Source organism: Tupaia chinensis, unplaced genomic scaffold, assembly GCF_000334495.1.
Source record: "Tupaia chinensis unplaced genomic scaffold, TupChi_1.0 Scaffold144956_1, whole genome shotgun sequence".
NCBI lineage: Eukaryota > Metazoa > Chordata > Mammalia > Scandentia > Tupaiidae > Tupaia > Tupaia belangeri.
Genome location: NW_006204816.1, coordinates 22,265 through 41,529, shown reverse-complemented (window position 1 = coordinate 41,529; position 19,265 = coordinate 22,265). Strand labels below are relative to the sequence as shown.

The following is a 19,265-nucleotide window of genomic DNA, read 5'->3' as shown; positions in this document are numbered from 1 at the left end:
TAAATAGATAATTAACTCTGTTGAATTAAATTAAATAAATAGTGTTTAAAGAACATCTTTTTTTTAAAGAATTGTTTAATTTTATTTATTATTACCGCAATTTTTTTTAACTTGACCAGAGATGGAGGGAAAGTGAGAAAGCAAGCTGTCAGGTCCAGGACTTGAACCACAGTTAGTCATGTGGAAGTTCAGTCCCCAACCATGTCATCTACTGGACCCAATGAATATTTTTTTAAAGCAGTCTGTTACAGCAAGATTAGTGTTTGTAGATGTGACTCTCCTGGGACCCCTTAGAAATTATCTTAGAATCCCCACTTAATATATACCAAATGTCTGTACTCTATGCAGAAACTGAAAGACTAGAAGGTATAAAATCATGGAGAGCAACTGAGGATACTAGAGTCAGTGTGGAAGGAGGTGGATGGGAAATGGGGGTTATAGGAGGGAGAGAGTCAAGGGGGAAAAAAGAAACAAAACATTTAAAGGACATAAAAATGAAAAATGATGTGTTGATAATAATGTGTATGGTAATATCTTTGACTGGACTAATAAAGAGTGTATTCATGCTGGGAAAATTCATTTTGTGTGGTGTAAAGATGTAGTGATTGAATATAAAAATTTAGATAAGATAAAGAAGAAAAGAAAAAAAAAGTGTCTTACAATAGGAAAAGTAGTCAGAATTCTGTTCTCCAAAGATCTGATGCTTTTTAGACTACAGATATGATGAGTCAAGCTTAGAACCAAGGGTCAAGACCAGCAGGTGGTGTTGTGATTACAACACTGGGCTCCCACAGGGCAGCTGGCAATTTGAGTCCCAGATCCAAAGGATTGAAAATCACACCAGGCTGTATGTGCATGTATGCCCAAATTCCAAGAGAAGAATGGAGTTGAAGGGTTTGTGGCAAGGCCATCCCCCACACCCTGGGGTGATTTTTTCACTTTCCTTTTCACTGACTATCTCTCTTTGGCAACACATCTTAAGACAAAATTCTTTTTAAAAAAATAAAGTATTTCTCTAATAAGTCTAATACCTGAGCTTTTGCAGGGTCAGAATTTACTAATTAATTTTTTCCTGTGTCATGCTTTCTTGTTTCATGGCAATCCTCATAATATTTTGTTGAGAGCAGGGTATTTGAATAATATAATGTGGTAACTCTAGAAATTTAATTCTCCCTCCACCTTGGGGCTTATTATGAATTGGGTTGTCTGTTTGCTTAATGACTCTTAAACTATTGGGTCATCAGAAAAGTCATGACACATTTTTACACAGAAAAAACAGAAAAATATGTCATGACTTTTCCAATGGCTCAAGAATTTTGGAAAGACTGCGTATTTTTGTTAGGTGTGGTTACCGAAGTCTCTGTTCTGTTGATTCTGGTGGTCATTGGGAAGCCAGACTGAAGAGGATTCCAGTACTGTAGAATTGAGGTTATATTTATTTATTTATTTATTTATTTATTTATTTATACAGGGGAAAGCTCGAACGCAGTCCCCCACTACCACAAATTATGCAGTCAAGTTTTCCACATTTGGGGAAATTGCAGGGGTCAGCACATCTGGAGTACAATGGATAAGCCTCACCCTGGGAAAAAATCTTCACGATCATGGTATCTCCCCTGCCAGGTAAGTATACATTTTTAGAGACTAGTGGTAGCAAAGGAAAAGGTGAGAGCCTTTCCATTTTCTCAATGGAAGACAACAAGGAAAAAGCAAGATTGTATAAATTCTTTTGCTTGAAATGGAATGGAACCAAATTTCAGTGCTGTTGTGTTAATTGCTTGTCACTCTTTTCCTTTTTCTGTTAGTTATTCCCATGGAAACAGGAAATCAAACATGTGTTCCAGCATTTCTCCTCCTGGGATTTTCAGCAAAGTCAGAGATTCAGTTCATTCTCTTCAGGCTGTTCCTGTCCATGTACTGGGTCAGCATCATTGGGAACCTACTCATTATCCTGGCCATCAGCCCAGACTCCCACCTGTACACCCCCATGTACTTCTTCCCTTCCAACCTGTCCTTTGGTGACATCTGTTTCACCTCCACCACCATTCCAAAGATGCTGGTGAACATCCAGACACAGAGCAAGGTCATCACTTATGCAGACTGTCTAACTCAGATATTCTTTTTCACTGTGTTTGGATGCCTGGATAATTTAATCCTGACTGTGATGGCCTATGACAAGTTTGTGGCCATCTGTCACCCCCGCACTACACGATCATTATGAATGCCCAGTTCTGTGGCCTGCTGATTCTCGGAGCCTGGTGCATTAGTATCATGGGCTCCCTTCTCAAGACTTTGACCATCTTGAGGCTGTCCTTCTGCACAAACATAGATATCTCACACTTTTTTTGTAATCTTCCCGAAGTCCTGAAGCTCGCCTGTTCTGACATCCTCATCAATAATATAGTGGTATACTGTGCAACAGGCTTGTTGGCTGTGATTCCTTTCACTGGAATACTTTTCTCTTACTTTCAAATTGTCTCCTCCATCCTGAAAATTTCATCAGCTGAGAGCAAGTACAAAGCCTTCTCCACCTGTGGGTCACACCTCTCAGTGGTGTCCCTGTTCTATGGCACAAGCCTGGGGGTCTACCTCAGTTCTGCAACCACAGCATCCTCTAGGATAAACATGATGACCTCAGTGATATACATCATAGTCATTCCCATGCTGAACCCCTTCATCTATAGCCTGAGGAACAGGGACATGAAGGGGCTTCTGGGGAGACTCCTTGGTAGGAGGATGCTTCTCAATGATGAGGTCATTGCAGGGCTTTCCTGAATAGCAAGGACACCTTTGTTCATGGATCTTGTTTATATCCAAACACCAATCCATCTTCTTTTAGTTCTAGAGTGATTGTATCTTACTGTCTTTTTTTTAGAGGTTTTTGCCTTAGGGTGCATGTACTCACTGTAAAGAGAGAGAGAGACAGAGACAGTGAGAAGTGAGAAATCATTCCCTGGGTGAATGGTCACTCTGCAGTTCCTTCTTCTACATTCTTCTTCTGAGATCTTGGGCATGCCTGCACATGTGCCCAGCATGATTTTCAAGCCACTAAGTCTAGGACTCAAACTGTGGTTGGTCATGTGGGAATTCAGAGGCCTAACCACTCTGCAATCTTCTGGCCCAACTTGTGTCTTGATTTTGACAATTTTTGAAGCCAGTGTATTTATTAATTTACTTGAACAGTTTAACATAGTACCAAAACCTAGGTGATTTAAACAATATTGCTTTTCTGTCTCACAGTTCTGGAGATGAGAAATGTGATGTCAATGTGTTGGCAGGATTGATTCCACTTAGTGGCCATAAGTATGAGTCTGTTCTCTGTAGGTGGGAGATTAGTGGTGGATGTATAACTGATTACACCATATTTAATATACGCAATGAGATGAATCAATAGCCCCAGCCATATCTGAGATAGCCAATGAGATGAATCAATGATTCCAACCATGCCTGATATAGCCAATGAGATGAATCAGTGGGTCCAGTCATATTTCATATAGCCAGTGAAATGAATCTGTGGTATCAGCCACATTTGGTATAGCCATTGAGATGATAATAATTAGTAGGCTCAGCCCATGATCAGTCAACACAACCTAGATTTAAAAAGTATAAACCTCACAGAATGTAACTGCTGGGGGCCCTGAGCCACACTTTCTCTCTCACTCTTGGACTGCTTTTATCACTCAGGAGTGTACTTTCACTTTTTCTTAATAAACTACCCTGTGCTTTTACAAAACAAAGACAAAAACAAAAAAAGAATATTCCATGGCTTACTCCAGCTTTTATGGGCTCCTGGCGATCTTCAACATTCCTCTAGGAGGTAGCTGAATCTGTGAGTTTAGAGTGCTCTTGCAATTAGATATGTGTTCTTCATTCTTTAGCCTCCATATATAATCTATTTGCTTAAAAAGTTTTTAAAAATCCTTTTTGTTTCTATGAGAGAGACAGAGAGAGATGTCTTCAAAAAGTTTATGGAAATGCCTAATGTAGAAAAATACTATGCATAGATTTTTAAAAAATTTTGCACCAAAGTAAGTTTGCACTTTAAGTTCATATTTCTGCCAACTTTCTGAAGGGCTGTCATGCTTAAAGGGGAATTTATCTATTGGTGCAGCAGTTGGCATGGAGGTTAAGGTGCTGGATCCCATATGGCTGAGTGCACAGTTCAAGTTCTAGACCTGGCAGCTTGAAAAATCACTCCAGATACATATGTATGTATGCTCAAAAATCCCATGAGAAGAACAGAAGTGAAGGGACTGACGTGTGACTATCTCTCTACCCAGGGGGGTGATTTCTCACTTTTTCTCTTTCTCTTTCCCATTCTCTCTCATTCCAAAAAGTGTATGTGCCCTATAGGAAAACTAAAAGTAAATAAATAAATAAAGATAATTCTATTTTTTTTTTGAGAGGTTTTTGCTACAGGGCGCGTGCGCTCGCCAGACAGACAGAGAGAGACGTAGAGACAGAAAGCAAGAAATCACCTCCCAGGGAGGATGGTCACGCCGCAATCCCTTCTCCTCCATTCTCCTCTCGGGATCTTGGGCACGCACGCACATGTGCCTAGCGTGAGTTTTAAGCCACCAGGTCCAGGACACAAACTGCGGTCGACTACGTGGGAGTCCAGAAACATAGCCATTATGCTAACTGCTGGTTCTCAAGATAATTCTTCATTCCTACCATAGGGACCTTACCAAGACATTTTTGGAGGTTACTTTAATTATTTTTGAAATTCCTTCCTTAGTTATTTGCCTCCTATTCCTCTATCCTGAATCAACCTAAAGCTAATATTAATTGAACTTTTTTTCTACCTGTTTTACATGATCTTTTGTAAATTATTAATGTTTTGTATCTTTTCCCCAGTAGTGCATTAATTTTCCTGGTATTCAAAATTAAGACCTAGTAAATGAAACAAATGAACTTTTGTCAGTCAAGTAGATTATGTTTTCCCACACAATTCTCAACATAGCATGCTTTCTCAGAATTTTAAATTTTATGGTCCAATTACTGATTTTTTTTCTCTTTTCTGCTAAAGATTCATGTTCAGAAGAACTTCTACCTTCCAAGATTATATGTACTATGTATAAATACCTTCATTTAGGCATTCCATAATGTATACCTATAGATGTTTGTATTGTACTCTATAGATGTATGTATAATGTTTATTTATTAATTAAAAATCAAATTTGAGGTGCCAGCAAATGGTGTGATGGTTAAGGCATTGGACCTCCACATGGGCAATCATGATTTGAGTCCTAGACCTGGCTGCTTGAAAATCACATTGGGTATGTGTGTGCATGCCTGAAATCCCAGAATGAGAATGATTGTGGAGTGGCATACACCCACCCAGGCAAGGTGCTCTCTCGCTCTCTCTCTCTCTCTCTCTCTCTCTCTCTCTGGTGATTACAAATGCCCTATGGTAAAAATCTAAAATCAATCAATCAATCAATAAGTAAATTCTAAATGTATCAGATTTATGTGTCTATCTTTGTTTTCTTCTTTTATTTCATATGATCTGCTTTCACATTTTACACTTGAAATTTACTTAGAAATGTGGAGATGGGATTGAGAATTATTTTATTTTTCTAAACGATTAATTACTAAATACTTAGTTGTACCTTTAAAGAAAAACTTATGATAGCTAGAAATAAAAACTACAAGATAACATGATAGTAAAATATATCTCAAAGAATATTAAGCATTTTATTAAATTACAAAACTCTAAGACTATTCTCTTGAAAGAAAAGGAGAAAAGTAGTTTCAACACTTACCATAAATTTTAACAGTGTTCTGAAATTTACAGCCAAGGTAATGTAAGCTAATAGTGAAATATATCTTGGGTTGTGGTGAAAGGGGAACCCTTTTACACTGCTGGTGGGAATGTTAATTGGTCCAGCCACTGTGGAGAACAATTTGGAGATCCCTCAAAAATCTACCAATAGAACTTCCATATGATCCAGCAATCACACTCCTTGGTATCTACCCAAAGGAAAGAAGAATTGTTAATTGGGAAAGTGCTTGCAAATTGATATTTATTGCAGCATCATTCACAATTACTAAGACATGGAACTGACCCAAATGCCCATGAACAGATGAGTGGATTGAAAAACCATGGCACATATACCTCCATGAAATAATACTCAGCCATAAAAAAAAACCTAGGCTTTTGACAGGCCCAAAAAAAAAAAAAAAAAAAAAAAAAAAAAAACAAGACCCAGGCTTTTGACAGAAAGTAGGTGAATATGGAAGATTTGCTGCTGGGTGAAGCAAACCAGGCTATGAAGAAAAGACATTGTATGTTTCCACTTAATATATACCGAGTGTCCACAGTCTATGACCGAAACTGAATGATTGAAGGATATAGAAACAGAGTAAATGGTTGTGAATACCAGATATAGGGTGGGAAGAGAGTGGGTAAAGGAATAGAGTCTAAGGAAGGACCTTGAGGAGAAAAATAGAGAGGCATAGCATCAATGGGACAACGAAATGAGTATTATCTGTTGAAGATAACTTTTTTTTTTTTTTGGAGAGGTTTTTGCTATAGGGCACATGCATTCGCCAGACAGAGACAGAGAGACAGAAAGCGAGAAATCACCCCCCAGGTTGGATGGCCACACCGCAATCTCTTCTCCTCCATTCTCCTCTCAGGATCTTGGGCACGCACACACACATGCGCCCAGCATGAGTTTAAGCCACTGGGTCCGGGACTCGAACCACGGTCATCTACATGGGAGTCTGGTGACATAGTCATTACACTAACTGCTGGTCCCTGTTGAGGATAACTTTATAATATTATCAACTGGACTGGGGAGAAATGCACACATGTTGAAATATTCACTTTGCAAGCTCAATAACGTGACTGAATGTATAAAAGAACTTGAAATTTAAAAAATTCATATTATTTAAAGAAAGCAGAATTTTTGAATGAATTTACAAAACAAATCTTAAATATTAAAGAGAAAATTCTGAAAAGAATCATGACACTTTATAAGTACAGAAAAAATAAAAAAAATTCTAAACTATTAATACTAACCATATTGGAGATATAATGGGATGAAATATCATTGTTAATGAAATTAAGCCTACATTTTTTTGAACATTATTACTAATAAATGATCACAATCTACATTAAAAAAAAAGCTACAGGAAAGCTTATACCAAAAAGGACTGAAATACCTAGAGGAAAATTACTGTTACTGAAATGGGAATATGAGCATAACAAAAATGTCACTTTTTTTTCTAAATTAACTTATAATTCTAATGAAACATTCAATAAATTTCAATGGTATTTTCCTTGCCACAATGCTAGATGATTTTATCATTAATCTGTAAGAATAAACTGGCATCAGAAATAACATTACTGAGGACAGAGGTAATATTACCTGAATATCTCTAGCCAACACTTAAGTATGCCTACTATGAAGATAAATAATTAAAACTATATTAAAAAGTCAACATGCTCACTGAAACAGCATAAAATCATAATGTGGATTATCATTTACAAAGCGTGCTGATGATAATGTCTATGGTAATATCTTTGACTTGACACATATGCACTGTATTCAAGCTTGTAAAAACCATGTAGCACACTGTAAAGATATTCAGTGACTAAATGTAAATTTAAAAAATAATTTTAAGAATGTGAGCAGGATCATACAAAGATGTTAATATACATGGTAATTATCTTTGGCTGGACCAATATATGATGCATTAATACTAGGAAAAATCAAAACGTAAGCAAGAAAATGTCTTTATCTATATATACATGTATATATATATATATATGCAAACAATATATATATATATAAGCAAACTATATATATATATATATATATATGCAAACAATATATATATATAAAACCTAGCAAACTATATCTATATCTATCTATCTATCTATAACTTAGCAAAGGGAATTGTAGATTGTCCTAAGATAAAAAGAAACATTAAATTAACATAAATAAAAATAATATTTGACATAAATCACACCAGATACATGTGTGTACCTGCTCAAAAATCCAGAGAGGAGACTGGAAGAGAGGGGATTGCAGTCTAGCTTTTCTGGAGGGGGAGTGATTTCTCACTTTCTCTGTCTCTCTGTCTCTCTATCTCTCTGACAAGCTTCCTTTCCCTATGACAAAAACTAAAACTAAAAAAATAAAATAATAAGAGATTTCATTTGGTGAGATATTTTGATCTGATGAGAATGGGTAATGCTGGAAATTGTGTATTAGATTATTTCTATAAAAAATAGAGGAGAATCTATTTTGAACTTGATATTTAGAAATACTCTTTAGGTTGAATGTATTGAAGACAAAATGATGACATATATTAAACACAAGCAATGATTAATTATAACAGTGGTTATTAGATTTTTTTTTAGCTGACGGGGTGGCAAAGGTCCAGATACCAAACATGTAGAAATGACACAATGAAGAAATTGTTGGATGATTTTCACATTCCTGAATCAAAACCCTAAGAATTCAAAAACCCTGGTCCAATCCCTTGTATCAGGACTACAATAGGTAAACTATAGCATCTAAATATAGAGAAGAGTCTTAATGAACTCTGCCTCCTAAATAACTCTCTACGGAAAGGATACTGGCTTTGGCTCCAATATTACCTCAATGGTAGGACTGCCAAAAAGTCTACTTTGTTTTAGCTCCTTAGCTTCTAAAGAATTATATTCCTCAGAGAATACAAAAACTACAGTTTATTTAATGAGACACCATGAGAATTCTGTCCTAAAAGCCTCACATACTGTAAGGACTTCCTCTTATTGGACTTCTACTCCAATTTGGTTTAACCATTAACAGAAGACACCTTGCTGTGTCTCTTGCAGTTCTCATGAGTAGTTCTGTCTCTCTGCTCTTCCTGAGAACAGACTTCTTTCTTAACAATTGTTTATGGTGAGAACAGAATCAGTGAAAGTGGACTCTTCAGCGATGGCATCTTGAGAAGACAGAGCATCTTTGTAAGTGCAGAAGAATAAAAATAAGCTATGGAGGGTGGTTTTCTTCTTAAAAGAATAACTTCCCAAGGTTTCAAAGAGGGAAAAAGGTAAAAATTCAAGACCAAGACCTTCCCATTTTTTTTTTGGGGGGGAGAGGTTTTTTCACTATAGGGCGCGTGTGCTCACCAGACAGACAGAGAGAGACATAGAGACAGAAAGTGATAAGTCACCCCCCAGGGGGGATGTCACACCGCAATCCCTTCTCCTCCATTCTCCTCTCGGGATCTTGGGCACACATGAACATGCGCCCGGCATGAGTTTTAAGCCACTGGGTCAGGGACGCAAACTGCAGTCGACTACATGGGAGTCCAGCAACATATCCATTACGCTAACTGCTGGTTCCCAAGACCTTCCCATTTTAAGGTACTGGACTTGAAAATAGCTGCAGTCTAATCTTTTCTTTCTTTTTCTTTCTTTCTTTCTTTCTTTCTTTCTTTCTTTCTTTCTTTCTTTCTTTCTTTCTTTCTTCTTTCTTTCTTTCTTTCTTTCTTTCTTTCTTTCTTTCTTTCTTTCTTTCTTTTTCTTTCTTCCTTTTTCTTTCTTTCTTTTTTAAAGTTCATTTTATTATTATTTTTAAGAGAGATTTTTGGTATAGGGCGTGTGTGTTCTCACCAGAGGGACAGAGACAGAGAGATCAAAAGTAAAAAGTCACCACCCCATAGGGGGGTGGCCATGCCACAATCCCTTCTCTTCCAGTCTCCTCTCAGGCTTTTTGGGCACCCATACATAAGTGACCAGCATGGGTTTTAAGCCACCAGGTCCAGGACTCAAACCATGATCAACTATGTGGGAGTCTAGCGATGTAATCCTGATGTTATCTGCTGGTCCCTGTTTTGTTGTTGTTTGTTAAGATTTTTTTTCCCATAAGGTGTGTGCACTTGCCAGAGAAAGAGAGAGAGAGAGAAAGACAGAGAGAGGGAAAGTGAGAAATCACCCCCCCCAGGGAGGCATGTCCATGCCACAGTCCCTTCTCCTCCACTCTACTCTAAGGAATTGGGACACTCATGCACATGCACCCTGTGTGATTTTTAAGCCTCTAGGTCTGTGGCTTGAACCATGGTCAGCCATGTGGGAATTGAGCACCTTAATCACTAAGCCACCTCCTGGCTCTCTAATATAGTTTCTTAATATAGTTTTTCTGCACTGATAGATTGGAGGCCATAAAAGCATTGAAAATAGTTATGGACACTGGAGACAGAGTAGAAGGAGGATGGGAGAAGGGAGGAAAGTAAGGAAGGAAATTGGGGAGACAGAGAAGTAAGACATTTGCAGGTTTATTACCTGTTTATGATAACGTGTATAGCATTCGCAACTGGATTGGTGTGAGGGGTATTTCATGTTGGGTAGATTCTCTCTACAAGCTAAATTATGTATAGTGATTGAATGTATCAAATAATAATAATAAACTAAATTTTAAAAAGAATACAGTGGGGGAAAATATGGTTTCTCTGTTATGGCTTTCAATTTAGTAGCTTCAGCTGTCCTTTCCTTTCCATTCCCTCCTTTGTATCCTCCACACTCACTTTAGCTTTTCTTTCTTTGTCCCTGATCCTTTCTTCCATTATTTTTTAAAATATTTTTTATTATTATTCATACATTAAATCGCTATACATCATTGAGATTATGAAGATACTTCATCCAGCATGATATACACCTTAGTCCAGCCCAGTTGAGACCACCATACACATCCTCGTCAACAGGTAGTAAATCTTATCTCACAAGTGTCTTACCCCTCTGTTTCCCCCCAAAATTTCCTTTTGCCCATTATTAACAATTTCCTTTTAAAGTCATGCAACTATGTACTACTTGTGTAATTATGTATTCATGCATTTGCTTCTCTCCCAGCGTGAATGACCATGCTGCAATCCCTTCTCCTCCATTCTCCTCTCAGGATCTTGAGCACACACGCACATGCACCCAGGTCTGGGACTCAAACTGCGGTCAACTACAAGGAGTCCAGTGACATAGCCATTATGCCAACTGCTGGTGCCAGGAGTTGGAGTTTTCAAGGTCAGAGTCCTCTAGGCAGGGGTCCAGCATGTAGTGTAGTGGTTATGGCACTGGACTTGCTCATGGACTACTGCTGTTTCAGTTTCTCAGATTTGGCAACTCAAAACTCACACCAGGCATGTGTGCATGTGTGCCCCAAATTCCTGGAAGACAAGGGACTGCAGTGGGCCATTCCCCTTGGGGGATAATGTCTTCCTTTCCCTTTCATTGTCTCTCTGGTGAGTGGACATGCCCTATAGCAAAAACTTTTTAAAAAAATGTCCTCTAGGGACCAGCGGTTGGCATAATGGCTATGTCACTGGACTCCCATGTAGTCGACCTGGTTCGAGACCCGGACTCAGTGGCTTAAAACTCATGCCGGCACGTGTGCATGCATGCCCAAGATCCCGAGAGGAGAATGGAGGAGAAGGGATTGTGGCATGGCCATCTCTCCTGGGGGATGATTTCTCACTTTCTGTCCCTAAGTCTCTCTCTATCTGGTGAGCGCATGCACTACCTATAGCAAAAACCTCTCCAAAAAAAGAAAAAAAAAAAGTCCTCTAGGCAGAAGGAATTGGTGTGCAAACATGTTAAGTGATAAACAGTGAATGAAGCCAGACATGACAAGATGCATTTGCTGATACCATTTTTACAAAGTATACAAAGTAAATAAATCCATAGAGAAAGAAAGATTAGTGGTTATTAAGGCTGGCGGGAGAGATGAATGGTGACTAACTTCCAGAGAGAATGCATTTTTCTTTGGGGGAGGCAAAAAGAATTCTGGAACTAGATAATGGTGATGTGGACATAGCATTGTGAAAATGCCACTGGATTGTACACTTTAAAATGGTTACATTAGGGGTCAGCTGATGGTTAAGGTGCTGGCTTCCCATATTGTCAGCTGTAGTTCAAGTCCTGGACCTGGCGATTTGAAAACATACTAGGTGTGTATGCATAAGTGCTCAAAATCCTAAGAGGAGAATGGAGGAGAAGGGATTGCAGCATGACCATCCAGCTTGGGGCATGATTTTTTCACTTCTTCTCTCTCTTTTTCCAGCAAGCACCTACACCCTATGGCAAAAACCTAAAAAGAAAATGAAAAAAATAACGTTAAAAAGGTTATAATGTTGAATTTTATGCTATGTGAGCTTTACCACAAAAAAGATAGCAGTACATTGCATCATTAGACCATCTGGATAACCCTAAATGGCTGGGCAACAATGGAGGAAAGAGTAGGCACACTAAAGATGCTACTGGCTTTGTTTGGGATAATCAACCCAGGGCCCACATATTCAATTCTGGTTATTTCTGAATTTAGTGAGAGCCAGCCTGGAGGTAGGATATGAACAGCAAGAGAAGAACAAAAATATCTGAGAGACAGAATGCACAAAAATAAAGGCAGCAGGTGGCCTGGTGGTTAGGGCACTGGGTCATACATGGTGAACCCCATGGTTCAAGTCCTAGACCTAGCAGCTTGAAAAACACACAAGACATGTGTGCACACATACCCATAACCTAGAGAGAAGAATGGAGGAGAGGAGATTGTAATGTTACCATCCCTCCATGTGGGGGGTGATGTCTCACTTTTCCTTTTTCTCTCTCTCCAACAAGTGCACGAACCTGATGACAAAAATTCTTAAAAAAAGGAAAAAAAAAGGAAAGAAAAACAGAGAAAGAAAAAAGAAAGAAAATAAAATAGCCAGCATTTACTGAATTGAATGTCTGCTTATAAGTAGAGAACCTAGGATCTAAAACTATAGGTGTTGTTATGATTCCTAAGCTCAGCTCTCAGTGGTAAATGTGGGAAATCTGTGGATACTGGATAAATGACTACAGACTCTGTGCATGTGTATATTTCGGTGTATTTATGCTTTGGCAGCTCCTCAAGGCCAGGACCTTTAACTACTCTTTCCTTCACAAAGGCAATACGCCCAGAGGACTCTCTGACACTGTCCATCACACTCAAATACATGGAATTTGTCCTACGTGCTGTTCCTTCCTCCTCTGCTTGGTTCTCCTTCTCCAAAGAGTGGGGTCAGGGCAGCTCCAGAGCTCTCACCTTCCCTTCATTCAACAAGTGAATATCATATCATATCATGTGACAGGTGGCATGGCGGTTGAATTACTGGAATCCCATGCGGCATATAATGTGTCAGGTGACATGGTGGTTGAATCACTGGATTCCCACGTGGCCAATCATAGTTCAAGTTTGGGACCTGATAGCTTGCTTTCTCTTTTTCCCTCTCTCTCTATCTCTCTGTCTCACTCTCTGGTGAGCCCTACAGCAAAATTTTAAAAAAATAAATAATTATTTAGAAAACATTTATTGTTTATAACCACAAAATGTATGAGAATCAGCATTTCTTGCCATGACAATGTGGAATTTTAGGGCTGACTATCCTTTGTACGCGCCCGGCGTGAGTTTTAAGCCACCGGGTCCGGGACACGAACCACGGTCGACTACGTGGGAGTCCAGCGACATAGCCATTACGCTAACTGCTGGTTCCCTCATTTATCTAATTTTACTTATTTATAATTACTATTATTTTCCAATTTGCTATAGGACAGATGCACTCACCAGAGAGATACAGAGAGAGAGAGAGAAAGTGAGAAAGCAAGTCATCAGGTCTGGGACTCCAACCATAGTCAGTCATATGGGAGTCCAGCGCCTTAATTACTGAGCCACCTGCTGGCCCCTATACACATTTTTTAAATTATTATTTAAATGTTTGCTATAGGACACATGTGCTTGCCAGAGAGAGAGGCTGGAAATCACCCCTCTCCCAGAAGCAATGGTCATGCTACAATCCCTTCTCTTTCATTCTCTTCTTGAAATCTTGGGCACACATACACGTGTGTCCAGTGGCTGAAAAGAAATTCCCCGAGCTTGTAATTCTCCTTTCTCAACCTTTGAGTTGGGATTACAGGATCCACTATTATGCTTGGCATTTTATGGTGTGTGGGGGGAAAAAACACGAGCTTCTCATGTGCCCTGTCTGCCAAGCAACACTGTCCAGAGCACACCATTGCAGGAAGTCCCAATAACATCTTTGTAAGTGACTGCTGTTATTGCCTCTTTCCTGACAGTCACCCCAGCTCCATGGAACCAGAAAATCACACGTATTTTCCAGAATTTATTCTCCTCGGACTCTCACAAGAGGCAGAACTTCAGCCCATCCTCTTCGGGCTGTTCCTGTTCATGTACCTGATTACCCTGACTGGCAACCTACTCATCATCCTGGCCACCATCACCGACTCCCACCTGCACACACCCATGTACTTCTTCCTCTCCAACCTGTCTGTCTGTGACATCTGTTTCACCTCCACCACTGTCCCAAAGATGCTGGTGAACATCTGCATTCAGAACAAGACCATCACTTATGATGGCTGCCTCGCCCAAATGTATTTTTTCATCCTTTTTGGAGAGTTGGACATCTTCCTCCTGTCTATGATGGCATATGACCGGTTTGTGGCCATCTGTACACAGCAATCATGAGCCCCCGGCTCTGTGGCTTGGGGCTGCTGACATTCTGGATTTTGAGTGTCCTGGACTCCCTACTCTGGGCTTTGCTGGTGTTACGGTTGTCCTTCTGCGCCAACGTGGAGATCCACCACTTCTTCTGTGAAATAAATCAGGTTGTCCAGCTGGCCTGTTCAGACACCCTCCTCAATGTCATAGAAACATATCTCTCCTCTGGACTGGTGGGAATTATTCCCTTTTCTGGAATCCTTTACTCTTACTCCCGGATCATCTCCTCCATACTGAGGATTACGTCCATCAGATGGAAGTATAAGGTGTTTTCCACCTGTGGGTCTCATCTCTTTGTTGTCCTCTTGTTTTATGGCACAGGCCTTGGGGTGTACCTCAGTTCAGCCACTACCCACAATTCCAAAGCCAGTGCAGTTGCTTCAGTGATGTACACTGTGGTCACCCCAATGCTTAACCCATTTATCTACAGCCTGAGGAACAAGGACATCAAGAGGGCCCTGAGACGTCTTTTCAGCACTGACCCTTCCAGCAAGTGACAGGAAGATTTGCCTTGGAGTTTGACAAGTGCCTAAGAGCTAGGAACAAGAGTGTCATCTAGGCAGATGGTGGTTCAGGGGCACCCACAAGGAAAGTCCCTGGTTCAGTCCTGGACCTGTTTGTACACACTCAATGTGCATGTGCCATGATCCGGGCTGGCTGAGGTGGCGGATAGACTCTGGGGTGAAGACCTTTTTGGGGGTGCCTCTCTACATTCCTTCCTCACACTCATTGATGAAACAAATACATAGAATTTTGAAAAGAAAGAGTGGCATCCAGAATCATAACCATTTAATATCTTCAAATATTTTATTCTTGGGGCCAACAGGTGAAGTAGTATTTAAGGCACTATATTCCCACATGGGCAATTGCAGTTTGAGTCCTGGATCTGGTGGCTTGAAAATTATGCCAGGCACATGTATGCGCATGACTAAAATCCTGAGAGGAGAATAAAGGAGAAGGGATTGCAGTGTGGCCATCCCTGTTGAGGGGTGATTTCTCAATTTTCATCTCACTGCCTCTGGCAAATGTATGTGCTCTATGGCAAAAACTTAAATAAATAAATTAATTAATTAATTTTCTCTTCCTTTTTACCTGTGGCCCTTAATCAATTATCTCACTTGTTTTATTTTTTTCCCTTTTTCATTATTATCATTACATAAAATTGACAAGTAATTTTTGCACATGTTAATAATTATATAGTGTTATGTGTGCTTTCTAACATTCTTTTATTTTGATTATATTGAATATTTTCCTTTCTTCACTGTTTCTGAACTTTTTCTGACATTTCTGATTTTTTCTTCCCTAAAAGTAATTTCCAAGTATGGAGTAAAATAGTTGGCAAGGGCTCACTTATTTCAAATGATGATTATTATTTTCAAAATACTATCCCGTACATTTTTTTCAAGAAATAACTGTGATAAAACTATAAAACTGTAAAAATCCTGACAAGTTAATGAACACTTGTAAGTTAAATTTTTGGTCATGTACAAACATGTACATTAAAATCCTAAGGTCTTGGATATGTATGGTGGTCTCTGCTGGTCTGGACTGAGGTGTATGTCATGCTGGATAAAGTCTCTTCACAATCTAAATGATGTTTAGCTATTTAACATATGAATAATAATATAGAAATAAATAAAAATGTTAAATAATTAATAGATTAATTTTTAAAAATTTCTGAACTCTCCTTTCTTAGTCTTCGGTCTGCCTTTCCTTCCTTTATCCTTATGTTCTTGTCATTTCCATAAACATTTCAACTGTAATATTATGGATTTTTGTTTAGTTTTTAGATTTTTGCCATAGAGCACATGTGCTCACTGGAGAGAGAGAGAGAGAGACAGAGAGAGGGAAAATAAGAAATCACTCCGAGAAATGACCATGCCACATCTCTTCTCCTGCATTCTCCTCTTAGGGTTTTGGGTATGTATACACACACATCTGGCATTATTTTCAAGCTGCCAGATCCAGGACTCAAACCACAGGTGACCATATTGAAGTCCAGTGCCTTAACCACCATGCCACCTGCTGGCCCCTCATGGAGAATTTATAAGTATTTAGACAGGTATTAGTTTATTACTAAGAGTTTTAGTTTTTCTTACTGAAAGTTGTTATTCAGCAGTGCCACTTTGAGAACTAAAAAATGTATGCTAATCCAAATAGAATAGTAATAAAAGTAATTTATTACATTTTATGAGATGCAGCTAAAGAAGTGCTCAAAAGATACTTAAATCTTTAAAAACCTATTGTAGAGGGAGCAGGAGGGGTGGAAAGAAATTGACAAAAGAATGTAAAGTTCTTTGTTAGAAAAAAATATTCTGTAATCTTTGCTTTATAAAAAAATAAAATAAAAACTCATAGTAGAAGTGGAAAAAATTGTTTAAATCAACAATTTTGGGCTGGCAGGTGGCACGGTGATTGAGACACCAAATTCCCACATGGCCAACTGCAGTTCAGGTCCTAGAGCTGGAAATATCTCACTCTGTTTTTCTGGTCAAAATTTAAAAATAATAATGATAAATAAAATTATATAAAATATTTTTAAAAAATCAATTATCTAAGTTTTTATGTTAAGAAGCTAAGAAATAAAGCAACATAACTCTGAGTAGGGAAATAAATGTAAGTGGAGAAAGATAGAAAGCAACAAGAAAATAAAATTTTTTAAAATAATAAAAATTAACAAATGTCTAGCAAGAAACATTAAGGAAAAAAAAAAAACAAAGAGGGAGCCTGGTGTAATATTGTAGTAATGCAACTGGACCCACATATGAAAGTCCTAGGTTAGTGTCTTGGGACTTTCCTAAGCTTGTGGGGTGCAAGTGTACAAATGTGATCTTGACTGACTGAGGCTTGGATGGATCATGACATAAAGATCTTTTTGGAAATGCCTTTTTCTCTCTCCATTTTCATCTCTGGTGGAAAAATATATATATATATAAATATATATATATATATATATATTTATATCAGCAACATTTTTCACAGAAATAAAAAAGCAATTATAAAATAAAATCAGAATCACAAACTACCCCAAATAGCCCAAGAACTTATGCACAAAAAGAATAAAGTTAGAAGCATCACACCATCTGACTTCAAAATATATTACAAAGCGGGAACCAGCAGTTAGCGTAATGGCTATGTCGCTGGACTCCCACGTAGTCGACCGCGGTTCGTGTCCCGGACCCGGTGGCTTAAAACTCACGCCGGGCGCGTGTGCGTGCGTGCGCAAGATCCCAAGAGGAGAATGGAGGAGAAGGGATTGCAGCGTGACCATCCCCCCTGGGGGGTTATTTCTCGCTTTCTGTCTCTATGTCTCTCTCTGTCTGTCTGGCGAGCGCACATGCCCTACAGTGAAAATCTCTCAAAAGAAAAAAATATATATTACAAAGCCATAAAAACAAAAACTGCACTGTACTGGCACAGAAATAGACACACAAACCAATGGAACAGAATAGAGGATGTGTCAATAACTCCAAGAACATACAGCTAACTGATTTTTGTCAAAGATAACAAGATAATTCAGAAGAAATAAAATTGTTTTGTCAATAATTGGTACTGGGGAAATTTGATCTTCATTTGCAAGAATAAAACTAGACTCCTTATATCTCACCACATACAAAAATTAGCTTAAATTGGACTAAAGACTTACATATAAAACCCAGAAATATAAAGTTATTTGAAGAAAAGATAGGGGAAACAGTTCAAGATATTGACTTAAGCAAAGATTTCTTAAATAACACCCCTAAAGCATAGGCAATAATACCAAAAATATACAGGTGGATTACATCAAACTTAAAAGCTTCTGCAAAGGATATAATATATAAAGGGACATCCTACAGAATGAAGGAAAATATTTGAAAACTTTATATTTGACAAAGCATTAATAAATGGAATATTTAAGAAACTCAAACAGCTCATCCACTGAAAACAGTAATAATGCAATATAAAAATGTACAGTTGGGCCAGCCAATTGAATGGTAGTTAAGGCAACTGGGTCCCATATGGCTAATCACATGGTTTGAGTTCCTGATCCAGTGGTTTGAAAAACACATTGGGTGTATGCGCAAGTGTGCCCAAATCCAGAGGATAATGGAGAAGGAGGAATTGCAGTGTGGTCATCACTCCTGGGGGGATGACTTCTCACCGTCTTTCTCTCCTTAATTCCCCTTTCTCTGTCTGTGTCTCTCTCTGGTGAGTGTACAAATCCTATCACAGAAGAAAAAAGGAAAGAACAAATTTATGTCATTTACAATAGTGTAGATGAACCTGAAGGGACATTACATTAAGTGAAATAAGTCAGGCAGAGAAAGAGTAATATCACATGCTCTCTGTCATATATGGAATCCAAAAATACTGATCTCATAAAAGTACAGAGTACCATTGTACTCTGTACATTGTGGTTACCAGGACCTTGGAGGGGGTAGTGGATATTGGTGTGATGTTGGTCAGTGGGTAGAACGTTTCAATTAAGCGAGAATAAGTTCAAAAGATTTATAGTACAACATACTAACTAGAGTTACTACAATGTACTATTATCTAGAAAATGATAAAAGAGATATTAAGTGCAAAAAAGATATTAATTGTAAGAGAAATATGAAGTGTAAGAGAGATATTAAGTATTCTCACCACCAGAAAGTGTGGAAGATGAAGAGTATGTTAATTAGCTCAATCTATCCATTCACAGGGTATTTTATATATATATATATATATATATATATACTCACATATATGTATATATATATATAC

The 19,265-nt window shown here is 38.4% G+C and overlaps 1 protein-coding gene, 1 non-coding gene and 1 pseudogene across 2 annotated transcripts; 2 read left to right on the top strand and 1 right to left on the bottom strand.

Annotated features, from left to right (window-relative positions):
- Positions 1–1,468: 1,468 nt before the first annotated feature.
- LOC114005935 (U1 spliceosomal RNA) lies at positions 1,469–1,631 on the bottom strand. Its single transcript, XR_003547727.1, has one exon. It is a non-coding gene; the product is annotated as a U1 spliceosomal RNA (small nuclear RNA).
- Positions 1,632–1,813: 182 nt separating this feature from the next.
- LOC102475388 (olfactory receptor 7C1-like) lies at positions 1,814–2,775 on the top strand. The gene is given in 2 exon segments (XM_014583878.1): positions 1,814–2,198; positions 2,201–2,775. Coding segments are annotated over 2 exon segments (960 nt in total).
- An 11,318-nt stretch (positions 2,776–14,093) lies between these two features.
- Positions 14,094–15,019, top strand: LOC102474957 (olfactory receptor 7A17-like; annotated as a pseudogene).
- The last annotated feature ends 4,246 nt before the right edge of the window (positions 15,020–19,265 follow it).